Source organism: Neomonachus schauinslandi, chromosome 4 (genome assembly GCF_002201575.2).
Source record: "Neomonachus schauinslandi chromosome 4, ASM220157v2, whole genome shotgun sequence".
Classification (NCBI taxonomy): domain Eukaryota; kingdom Metazoa; phylum Chordata; class Mammalia; order Carnivora; family Phocidae; genus Neomonachus; species Neomonachus schauinslandi.
In genome coordinates, this window is record NC_058406.1 from 322602 (window position 1) to 334443 (window position 11842).

General features: G+C 65.0%; 1 protein-coding gene across 2 annotated transcripts; it reads right to left on the minus strand.

Annotated features, from left to right (window-relative positions):
* Positions 1-3192: 3192 nt before the first annotated feature.
* C1QTNF12 (C1q and TNF related 12) lies at positions 3193-8058 on the minus strand. Of its 2 annotated transcripts, none has more exons than XM_021683330.1 (8): positions 7629-8058; positions 5195-5311; positions 5003-5114; positions 4762-4913; positions 4146-4254; positions 3845-3935; positions 3589-3667; positions 3193-3380 (listed from the first exon to the last, which is right to left on the minus strand). In XM_021683330.1, exons 1-8 carry the CDS (start codon positions 7791-7793, stop codon positions 3282-3284), a joined length of 924 nt encoding a protein of 307 aa, XP_021539005.1. In that variant the 5' UTR covers positions 7794-8058; the 3' UTR covers positions 3193-3281. The 2 variants fall into 2 exon arrangements, with proteins under 2 accessions (XP_021539005.1, XP_021539004.1); XM_021683329.1 differs by having other exon boundaries at positions 3193-3423.
* Between the last annotated feature and the right edge of the window lie 3784 nt (positions 8059-11842).

The following is an 11842-nucleotide window of genomic DNA, read 5'->3' on the forward strand; positions in this document are numbered from 1 at the left end:
GAGGAGACACAGAGACCACCGCTCCAAGTCAGAGACACCATCCCAGCCACTGCCAGGACAGGGAGCCTGGGGACGGGCAGACCCAAAGAGAGAAGTACAGAAACTGCCCCCCAGACCCCCGCACCCCCAAGCCAAATCTCAGTCCCTGGCCCAGGTCACAGGAGTCAGGACGTCTGGTCTGGGAGTGAGAACCTCCCAGGTGTGCTCGGAGGAACCTGGCTGGGGATAGGTAGCCACCCTTGGAACAGCCCCCGCTTACCAGCCACAGGCCCAACCTGAAGGGGTGAAGTCAGACCCAAAGCTGGGCCCTGGCCCAGCTATATGCTAACGTCCACACTTCTGGCAGGGACCCCAGGGCCCAGGTGAGGGTGGGGGGGCCTCTTCTGTAAGCCTCACCCCTACCCTGTCCCATCCCTCAGCCCCACAGAGAATCATGGTGTGAGGGAACGGGCGGCCTTTTCGCTCAAAGCCTGGAACCGTGCCCCCACAACGCCCCTCCAGGCTCCGGCCCCCGCAGACCTAGGGTGGGGCCCAGCTGCTAAGCTATAGCAGTTTCTCCTGGCCCCCAAGAGCACTTCCCAGCTGTCCTGAACCAGACAGCCACATTCCTGTCTGCACTCAAACCAGACAGCGCGCCCAGGGTGCTAGAAGGCCAGGCTATGGCCCGACACTGAGACACCCCCTCCCCCAGGGTCCCAAGGCCTACCGTGGGGCCAAGAGAGGCCAGTCAGTGGCAGTGCAGGGCTAGGGGATCCCAGAGGAAGCGTGCTCCCTCCCACGAGCCCCTACCTAGTAGAGCAGAGCCCCGAGCCCTGCCTGGCAAGCCCCAGGGTCAGATGGAGGTTCTGGGAAGTGAGCCCTAGAGGAGGTCAGTGAGGTCAGCCCATTACTTCCCACTGCTCCCGGGTGGGGTTCGGGGTCAAGGGTCAACCCAAGGCCATCCAGAGCTGTGCAGTCACTCTGGCTCTGGCCCCAGCCAGACACTCAGGCCACCCCAAAACACAGCTACAAATCCAGAGAGGCCAGGCTGGGACAAGAACCCCATCTCCCAGGCTCTCCCACTCCCTGGAGCCCCCGCTCAGGCTGGGCATCACCACAAGGGCCCAGGGCCACCTAGGGGGCTCCAGACCCCTCCCCAGGCCACGGGAAGTTTTTCAAACACCACAGTTTGGGTTGAGGACAACACGGCAGCACTGTTCCACTGAAGCAGGTCCCAGAGTCAGCTACTTGAGAATCTTCATCTTCTCCATGTGCAGAAGACTGCTTTCCCTTGTATCTGTGGGGCCGGTACCCGGGCCCTGGAAGGCAGTCTATGCCTTTGGGAGCCTCACTCTGCACCAACCCCTTGCTCACACTGGGAGGCCAGCCTGTGTCCTTGGGGGCCTGTCTGAGCCTGGGGCCTGAACCCTGGCCCCCTCAGCTCACAGCCCTGGATGCTGTACAGTAGCCACCATGGCCCACCCCAGCCCCCCATGACTTTGCTCCCACACCCTCAGCCATGGAGGCTCAACTGGAGACAGCACATTCCAAGGGAATTATAGCTAAGTGGCTAATGACCTCTGATTAGGGTGGCAGAAACAGGGAGGAAGACCAGACAGACCTGGAGGCAGGTGCAATCGGGCGGCGGGCCCAGGGCCCTGGCCACCTGCCCACCGTGGGCTCCAAGGGGCTGGCCTGGTTTGTCCTTCTTGTCCTCGCCTCTCATCTGTCATCCCCTGTCTGTCACTCTCTGTGGACCCTGGGCCCCATCTCTGGGTCTGGGTCTCCATCTCTGTCATCACAGTCCCCAAAGCCCGTCTGGATACCATGAGGCCTGTCCCAGCTTGGACCTGACCAGGTAGGGGACTGGCTGGCGTTGAAGGACCTGCAGGGGAGTGGGGAGCCCCTGGATGCAGTGAGGCCCCAGGCACAGCTGAGAGTCCGGCTGGGTGCCGGCCATTATCTTTCAGCATCCCCGTCCCCTGTTTCCCTCTGTAAACGGGTGTCCGGCATGGACAGTGCCCACAGCCAAGCCTAGCGCAGGACCTCAATAATGGGAAGTGGGAGACAGTGCCCCCTCCTGAGTTTCTGCCTCCCCGGTGTGCCCCTCCTCTCCCAACCTCCCCAGAAAGGCACCCGTGCCCCCACCCCCACCCAAACCCCCGCCCCCGCAAGCTGCCAGAATATCCCGCTCAGACCAGGCCGGCGCCTGCAGCCACCGCGAAGCACAGACACCCCCAACTCGGCCCCCAGCCCCTGACGCCACCCTGGGGCGACCAGGGAGCGAGGTGAGGACGGGTCATCGGCCAAGTCTGTTGCTGTGGGGGCTGGCGCCAGCCCGGCACCAGCACTCTCCTGCCTCATTACTCAGCGGGCTGCAGGGAGGGTCCCCAAGGGGAGGGGCTGGATAATGGCTCTCGGCTCCGATCTCTTCCCGCCCTGCCTCCCCTCCCTGCCCCTTGAGCCGGCGGCAGACCCGGGAGCCCTTGTCCTCCCCGGCCCCTGCCCATCCCCGCTCAGCCTTGGAGAGGGGGCTTCAGGCCCTGCCCCCAGCTCCCAGGCATCTGTGGAGGGGCCAAGGGCCTGGCCTGGCCCCCGGCCCCCGAGGTGGGGCTGCCTGCTGAGGGCCCAGGTGCCAACCAGAGATCGTATCTCCGCAGCTCTGCAGGGGCCCGGACATCCCAAGACCAATTTACATTCTTTGGTCTGGGTTCTCTGGAGCCAAAACAGGGTGGGGGTAGAGGGCCCCAAATCCACAGGAGCCGCAGGCACGGCCTTGGCCACCCCACCTGGGGTTTCTACGGGCCTCCGGGAGTGGAGAGGTGCCCTTGGCTCCGCCCCGGAAACGCATGCGCACTTAGCACACCGGGGGTGAGGCGCACCGCCATCCGGGTTCACGTGCGCAGCCATGTGCGTGGCCCCCACCCGCGTGCTCCCTGCGCCTGCCCCCGCCGGACAAGGCCCTCTGAAGGGCTCCCCACCTTGCTCTCTGCACCCCAGATGGGGACAGCGCACGGTATCCGGCTGCCTTCTGACTCACCAACTTCTGGGACTTCTGGTTCCCAGGCTGAATGGGTCTGGGCCCCTGGCCCTGCAGGTGTTATAGGCCGCTGCCTCCAAGACTGGACATGAGACCGCACGTCCTTCCGGGGCTGCACCCCCACCCCCACCCCCACCTCCACGATGACTCAGTAACCAGGCGACAGGGAGGGCTGAGAGCTCTTTATTGCTGTGACCACAGGTTTAACAGAGGACAGTGGGTGTGTGAGGGCCAGCAGGTGCTCTTGGCCCCTGTCTGGCCCTCAGGTGCCCAGGAGCAGGCCGGAGAAGCTGGAGCCACTCTGGATGGTGAGGGTGGTCCCGGAGCCGTTGTCCACAAAGACGGAGGCATACTGTCCAGCCTGCAGACACCCCACAGTGGGCATCACCACCCACGGCGCCCGCCTGCCCAGGGGGCAGCATATGGAGGAATGAAACTCGAGCCCCACCAGGCAGCACCCACCCCGGGGGTCACGTGGCCGATGTCCGTCCACTCGCTGGGTTAAGCAGTGCCAGGCCAAGGCTCCAGGCGTAGGACCCCTCCCCACCCATCCAGCCCTCCAGCCTCACCTGCAATTGCAGCAGCCCCTCCACATGCACGGTGAAGACCCTGCCGCGGCTCTCCAGGCCCGAGATGGCCTCCAGGGACCTGGACGCGGCGCCGCAGGGCGAGGGTGAGGGCACGTTGGCTGTGGGGCCAGCCCCCCCCCCACCGGGTACACAGCTCTGTGTCCTGCCCTCTCCCCGGGCAGGACAGTCCAAGCTTGGGCACCAACCCCCACGGCCCCCGCAGCATCAAGAGTGCCCGCAAGGAAGGCCCACTCACGTGTGTCGATGACACAGAGACTCAATGCAGATGAGCACCCGCACTGTGTCCCGAGCCCGCGGCCGCACCCTGCCCTGCAGCTCCCTGTGGTCTGTGGAGACAGGCCCAGCCTGCAGCAGCCCCCAAGGAGGACAGAGCAGAGAGGGGCGGTGGCTAGACTGCCAGGGGCGGGCCCGGGAGCTGCTGAGGGCTGGGGGAGAGTGGGCCCTGAGCGAGAACACCCCTCCCCTGCTGGAGGTGGGGATGGAACAGGAGGCACCTCTTCAATGGGACCCAGGCCTGGGGGCTGGCCCCCACTCACCCACATGCAGGCTGGCAGAAAACTGGAAGATGGCGGTCACCGGGGCTGTGAACCGGCCCGAGGCCAGGCTCAAGCCAGACCCCCGCAGGAAGGCGCCCTGGGCCGTGGGCTGGAGGGATAGCAGGTGAAGAGCCGGCTGCAGGGCCTGGGCCCTCATCTTGCACATCCAGCCTGGGGGAGGCGCCTGTGACCAACAGCTGCTCCCCCCCTACCAAGCAGGGCCCAGGTGGGCAGGATGGGGTGGGGGGGAACCTGTGTGTCTTCACCCACCTGGGCCTCTGGGCATAGGCTCCAGGCCCGAAGGGATGGGTGAACCCTCAAGAGCCCCCACCAGGGAGGGCATCCCTGGCTCCTGGCCACCTTGGACCCCACCCTAAGTCGTGGCACACGGGACCTGCTAACCCTGACCCAGGTCACCTCCTCCCCGCCCCGCCCCCCGCGCCTGGCTCCCCCAGGCGCCCCCTGGGTGTATGTGCTGGGTGTGAGACCTGCCCAGCGGTGGGGAGCCGACCCAGCACCCTGCCCCCCCCCCCCCCCCCCTGGCCGCTGCTGGCATTGAGGACAGCCTTCAGCAGATGCCCCGAGCAGACCAGGGCTCGCCCCGACGTGCACTCACGGCCTGGAAGCCATGCAGCTCCACCAGCGTCTTCTCGTCCACCACCATGGGGCCCTTCAGTGCACAGTGGAAAGCCTCGGCCACCAGCCGCCCACCAGTCCCCTCAGGCAGCAACGGGCCCAGCAGCCCCAAGAACCGGCGCTCGGTGGCCTCTGTGGGGAAAAGGGTAAGGGCAGCGTCTTGGGGTTGGGGCGGTCACCCCCAGGGCCCAGGCGGGAAGAGTCCGGGACAGCAGCCTCACCTTTCAGCATCTCCTGAAACTCTTGAAGCAGGGCCTCCTGGGTGACTGCGGCACCGGGGGGTCCGGGGGGTCCGGGAGGCCCGGGGGGCCCGGGGGGGCCAGAGAGGCCTCGCTGGGGGGAGGCAGGAGAAAGTGAGGGTCCCAGTGGGAACCACAGCCCCCCCTGCCCTGGGTTCAGACCCCGGGGCTCACCGACTTCTTGTCCCGGCCCCGGCACCGTGTCTTCGAGGCCCCCTCATCTGGCCGCCGGACGAAGTTCAGCCATGTCATGTGGGCGTCTGAGAACTCAGACCCCAGGGCCTCAGGTGGCTGCAGGGCCAGGGACAGAGCTAGTGTGCTGGCCACGAGGCCCCCGTGAGTCCTGCCCTACTGCCCCCAGTGGGGAGTGGGGAAACTCAGGGCCCAGGCCACCTTGGGCAGGACTCAGGGCACGCACAAGATACGTGGCAGTGGGGCACCGCAGGCCACCCTGGGGACCCAGGCCTGGACGCACGCAGCAAGGGCTTCCTTTGTGGAAGCCAGGACCTGATGTCCGGGCACCTTGGTTTTGGATCTGTGTTGGAGCACTTGTGTCCCTTCCCGCTGTGCCGGGTCACCCCCAAGCAGACAGGCACACCCATGTACACATGGGGCCAGCCGCACACGCCCCAGCAGGTGGGCGGTAAAGAGCAGGAGCAAATTTTGGTGGGGCGGTGGGGGGGGGCTTCCCAAGAGCTTCAGAGCCACGCCAAGCTGGGGCGAGGATGGGCACAGGCTCTGCTTTGTGCTGGGCATCAGGGGTGCGAGCGGGCAGCCTTGGCACTCCCGCCGGCCCCGCCCCTCAGGTTCGGACCCAGGCCACAGCTGGCCAGCCCACCTGGCTGTTCAAGCAAGGTCTGGGAGGGGCAGAGTGGAGCTGCCTAAGACCATGCCCCCCTCCACCCTCCAACCACCCCCTCCTAAGCCCAGTTTCTGCACCAGGACAGGCAGGAGAGGCAGGAGCACCCTAAGCCCCAAGGTCAAAGAAGGAGCACATCACGCCAAGTAAGGGGGCGTGGGCTGGGGAGAGAGTCGGCCTGCCTCTGAGGAAGTCTGCATGCCAACAGGAAGCTCATGAAATGGGCAGGAACACAGCAGATGTTGCCCTGGCTGGGAGGGAGCCACCATCATGGGGCTAGCAGAGCCCTGGCCACTCTCGGAGAGCTGTTCCCGGCAGGGCAAGCTGAGAGGTCCTGACTCAGGCAGGTCCAGTCCAGCAGTCTGCCCTCAGTCCCAAACATGGCAAGAGCCAGGTTCCCGGGGCAGGTGCTGCCTCCCGACCCGGGAGGGCCAGGGCCTCTCAGCAGACCAGACAGGCCTCTATCCTGGGGGATGGGAGGGGCAGGAGGGTGGGGTGCCTCCCACCCCTGATCTGGGCCCCACCCAGAGAAGAGAGAGAAGCCAAGAATATTTGAATGTCCTGGTTCCTCGCATATCTGTTATCTGCCTGATCCCCTGGCTGCCACCCGCCCTAGCCACGCTTGAGGGACCCAGGAGCCTGGAGAGACAAGTCCATCAGTGGTGTCTAGGGGCCAAGGGGCAGGTGGAAGATGAGCCCACCCCTAGCAGGAAGAGCAGGGGTCCCAATGTCTGGGGAGGGCTGTCCTGGGATATGTGTCCCGTGGCAGCCCCCCACCATGGAGGCCACTCCTGGAATAGAGATTTGCCTGATTGTCCCCAGATGGACCCGTGCCTGCCCCCAGAAGCTGTCGGTAGCCCACCCTTCTCTGGCTGGCAGGGCCCAAGGACTCACTCTCCTCAGCCTGCCCATCTGGAAAATGGGGCCTCGGGCTCCAATGGGCTGCGTGGGCTGAGAGCAGCCGGGCTGGCTGCCGCAGAGACGCCCTTGGGAGGCGGGAGGCCAGGATCAAAGGCATGAGGGCTTGGGGGGTGGGGGGCCTGCCCCAGCAGCTGCCTCTCCCTTTCCAGGCCTGCGGCCCCCAGGTGAGCAGCTGTGTGAAACCACCAGGCCTGTGTGGGTGGGGTCAGCGCCAAGACCCCCTCAGGAGATGCTCAAGAGGGTGGAGGACCAGGGCTGAGGCAGCTGCAGGGATCTCTTGTCTCAGAGGGGGCCCCAGGGGCCGACTGAGTCCAGAGGGACTCCAACGACCAGAACACAGCCCGCGCCAGAGGCCACGGGGTGCTGGCTACACAGTGGGGGTCAGGGCAAGGACCTCCGGCAAGCACAGAGCCCAGGCTAGCCTTAGCCTCTCCAGCCACTCAAGCTGTGGGATACCTGGGTTCCCAACAAGGGGTCTAGAGCTCGCCCCGCCCCCCCGCCCCACGCCTGAATTAGCAACTACACCCAACGGCAGCAAGCTACTAGAGGCACGTGGGACCTGGGGCTTCACAGGTTTCGCTGCAGCCCCTCTGGGAAGCCCCTCCCCCCCCCCACCCTTCCCCTGGGCCCGGGGGACCCAGTGGCTGCCCCAAGAGCCGCTGCTGCAAGTCCTGCCCAAAGCCCCACTGCACCAAGACAGGATGGGGAGGCCCGGAGAGCCGGGCAGGGCAGAGCCTGCGAGTGGGAGGACAGCCCAGAGCCCAGGGGCCGCCTGAAGCCTGGGAGTGCGCGCACACCCGCACCCGCGAGCAACCAGCCCGTGCGTACCTTGGGGGAGCGGAGCAGCCCCTCACTGTTGGACGCGGTGGCCGTGGGGGGCTCAGTGCGCTGGCTGGGCTGCCGTGGCCTCTTGGGCTCCCGCTGCGCCCCGACGCCCCCAAGGAGCATGACCTGCAGCCAGAGGGCCATGGCGGCGGCCCAAGCCCAGCGCATGGCGCCCAGCGGCTCCAGACCTTGGTGGCGGCTCAGCGCGGCGAGCGGGGACTCCCAGGTGTGCTCATGGGGGCGGCACTGCAGCCAGCACTCAGGGCCCCTGGGGGAAGACACAGCCCCAGGGGGCACCTAGCCGCCCCCCGTGCATGCGCAGGCAGGGCGAGCCTGGACAGCAGTAGGACGGGCACCACGACGGGCAGACGACACAAGGGACCCGGCAGAGGCAGACGCGCTCCTGAGCCCGCGGGCTGGGGCCGGCGCCGGCCTCCCCTCACACTCAGTGCCCGGGCTGCCCGCGCACGCCGCCAAATAAGCCTTCCCCTCCTCCCCAAAACTCCCAAGGGGGAGGGCTCACACTCTGCTGGTCTGCCAGCCAACAAGGGCTCCCCCGCCAGCCCGGGGGCGTGGACGGGGGCGTTAGGCTGCTGCAAGGGGCTGCACCTCCCCGGGGCGCTCCCTGCCTTTGGAAACAGCCCCCACCCTTCTCCAGGAGGGCCAGCTCACCCTGGAAACTGTTAACATGAATTCACTCCACCCGCCTCCCAGCTAAGCTCCCGGCACCTCACACCCAGCCCCTTCAGGGTGGTGGCCCAGGAGGTCCCAGGGTAGGGACAAACTCCATCAGGACCCACAGCCCCATCTGCCCTTCCTGCATATGACCCACCTCACTCAGCCCCTCCGGATCCTTCCAGCCCTACCACAGGCCCCCTCCAGGCCCTCTGACAGAGGCCCCCCGACCCCAGGGTCCCGGTGATGCCCAGAAGCCTGGTTCAGACCCTGCTCCTGAGAAAGGCAGGATCTAGGAAGGACAGCTGACCTACCGGGCTCCCAGCCTTGTCCTGGCTTAGGTGACCCTGGGCACTGGCCCTCCACTGGGGGTGAGCATGGCTAGCGAGGGGAGGGACTGATTGACCTCAGAGAAAGGCATGGTGGGTGGCCTAGCTGAGGGTGCCTGAGTCCCTCTACCCACTCCTCTTCTTGGGGCACAGGCCAACCCTTACAGCCTGAGGGGGTGCCCTCACCCAACCAGGCCTCTCGGCTTCCTGCTGTCCTAAGCCAGCAGGGGAAAGGGACGTGAGTCCCCAGGCCTTTGCAATCCGGAGGTCAGCACGACGGTGAGCCCTGCCAGAGGAGCCTGCTGCCTCCACAGCTGTCCAGCCCAAGGAGAGGGAGCACAAGATTTCCCCCCAGCTGGACCTGAAAACCAGTGGGTGGGTCCCCAGGGAGAGTTAGGGCCCTTCCTTAACCACCTGCCCACTGCAGGCAACAGGATGACCGGGGCCAGCTCAAGCCAACAAAACCTTGCAGTCAGTCACAACACGGGGGCCCGGGGGGGCTGACCGCTGCCCCTCAGTGGACCAGGACTAGGAACGGTCGGAGCCGTGGCTAGCCCCCAGAGGAGCTGCTGCTTGCAGTCCAGTCTAGAGGAAGCGGGCACACTGGTCCTAGTGGGCAGCATAAGAGTCCTCCTCCCGGCACTCCTCAATTTCCAGACGTCCACTAGGAATGAAGAAGGCAGACCCCAGCCCCAGACCGCGTCCATGGCCACTACAGGCAGAGCTGCCCCAGAGACAAGCCTGGTGGGGAAGATGTGAGGAGAGTCGGCCTGGGGTCATCCGTCCCCGCTCCTGGTTCAGGCAGAGGTGGTCGGGTCCGGGGACAACAGCGGGCAGTTATGGCGAAGTCCGAGCTCACTGCTGGAGCCTCAGCTCTTTCAGGTGTCCAGCTGGTGAGCCGGCTCCCAGTGCCTGGGTCTTGAAGGGGGCCACGCTGCGGAAGATCCCCTTGTGCTCTGCCCGGCTAGAACCCTGGATGTGACCTGCACCCACCACCAGGCCAGGAAGGTAGCCCAGGAGATCCCCACTGAGCTGCTAGACCCCTCCTGCGGTGCCCAGGAGGCTGGGCACCTGATGGCCCGATCCGTCAGGGCTTCAGTGTGTCACAGAGTGCGAGGGCCAGTGCACCATCTCCGACTCGCTGCTGTGTGGGCACCGCCAACTGGCCAGCCTCCAGCACGGTCCTACAGGCGGGTCGACCTACAGCAGACGACCTCTGAAGCTGGACGGGGGAGCCACACAGCAGTGGGCCTCAAACAGGCCCAGCCCCGGCTGAACCGTGGGCTCTGCTCCCATCCCCAGGCACCTCGACAATCAGCAGGAAGCAGGAGCCACTTCGCTGGCCCACTGGTTCATGAGTCTCAGCCAAGCTGTGCTCTGCCGGGGGACGCGGCCCCCTCGGGCTTGGGGTCCAGTGTCAGGGAAGCAGCTTTCTGCTCTTCAGTGCCCCTCCCCTTCCCCCCTGCATCCCATGGTTCCTTCTAGCGGCCCGGCTCCCCCCGTGAGCACAGGAGCTGCCTGGAAAACCACCAGAGACCCTGCTCCCCGGTCCTCCACGCCCTCCCCACTGCCCCTGGAGGGGAGGCCCAGGCCAGCGGCCGCTTCTCTGTACCCAGACACTGGGCATTGTCCCCACAGCAGTCTGCCCCCCGTGACGGTCGCTCCGGCCTCAGACCCAGACCCACACCCCTCGGCTGCATTTGCAGTTTCCAGTCTCGGACTTGGGCCTGGGGAAGCTTCCTGGGGTAGATGCTGGCAACGCCCTTTGCAAGACCACTCTCCACACCTCCAGGACTCCTTCACCTGTGTCCATGCAGCCCGAGTTTGGTCAGGGGCTTTCTCCCTGAATTAAGGGACTCCAAACATGGCTTGCACTCAGCGGTTCAGCTGGGACAACTACTGGGGACGCCCAACGTCCACCAGGGACTCCACACCAGAGGGAGAGCAACATGGACATGGGGTCAGACGTGTAGACCCACAGGACAAGTTCATCTTTTTTTAAGCAATCTCTACACCCAACGTGGGGCTCAAACTCACGACCACGAGATCAAGGGTCACCCGCTCTTCCGAATGGGCCAGCCAGGCGATCCAAGGTCATCTTTCACCTTGGGTCACTGCAGACAGCTTGCCGCCTTGGACACTAGGTGAAGGCTTTGTACAGCACGGATCATTTCTACCGCTGACAAAGGGTTTTTAATAGTTGAGATTTCACATACGGCGCGGAAATAACCCACGTTAAGTAAAATATTTGCTATGTAATCTGCCTCCTCAAAACCTCAGGAAACATTAGTGTTTGGATCAGATCCGGCCATGGACAGAGGGTAAGGCCCGGCATCCAGCACAGCAGAGGAGGCCTGGCGGAGCCCGCCCCTGCCTACCACCGCACGCAGGGCTCCAGGCCCAGCAGTGTGGCGCTGCTGCCGGGGCCCATGGCTAGTCACGGGGCGCCCCCCCACAGGCCAAGCCGCTGGCCTGCCCGTGGGCAAGCCTGGCACTGGGCCGAGATGGACTTGCATTTCCACCAAGAGACTCAAACAGCACAACATTTAGGAACAAAGATATAATGAAAGATCTTTTTCACAAGAGTGGGTTAAATACACACAAGTGGTAAATTATAGAGCAATTTTAAATAAACCGATCAAAAACCAAAGAATGTTGAAGATGTACAAGTGTGTGGCTGCACTTGAGGCCGCTGTGGCCCCTGGAGTGAGATCACAGCCCCTCAGCCCGGGACCCACAGACACAGTGCTTTCAAATGACGTTCAAGTGAAATCATCAAACAGGCGCTTGATGGAAGACGTCGGCAGCCAGGGGGCCAGCTCCACCCCACCGGCCCTGCCCTTCCTGGGCAGCCTTCACTTCCCGTGATGCCCAGTCCGTGTGTGATCTTCCAGGGCAGAGCCCACAGCAGACATGGATCAGCTGCGAAAAGGAACATGTGAGCCTATCTTTAGGGTAAAGCAAAGCTCTGGACCAAGTGTGAGGGGAGCCCCAAAGTGCACAGAACCTGTCAGGTGCAGATCCCCGGGGGGCTGCTAGGGTCAGAGGAAAGGTCCTGCGGGCACCAGGGGCCACCCCCTGCAGCATCCGGGAACCTGGAGGTGGCAGTGGGGGGCCCAGCCTGGCACGGGTGTGGAGGCAAGGAGGTGGGGGCTGGTGAACTGGAAGCAGCCTTAGGGACCGCACAGGACATGGTGGCTCTTCAAGTAAAGG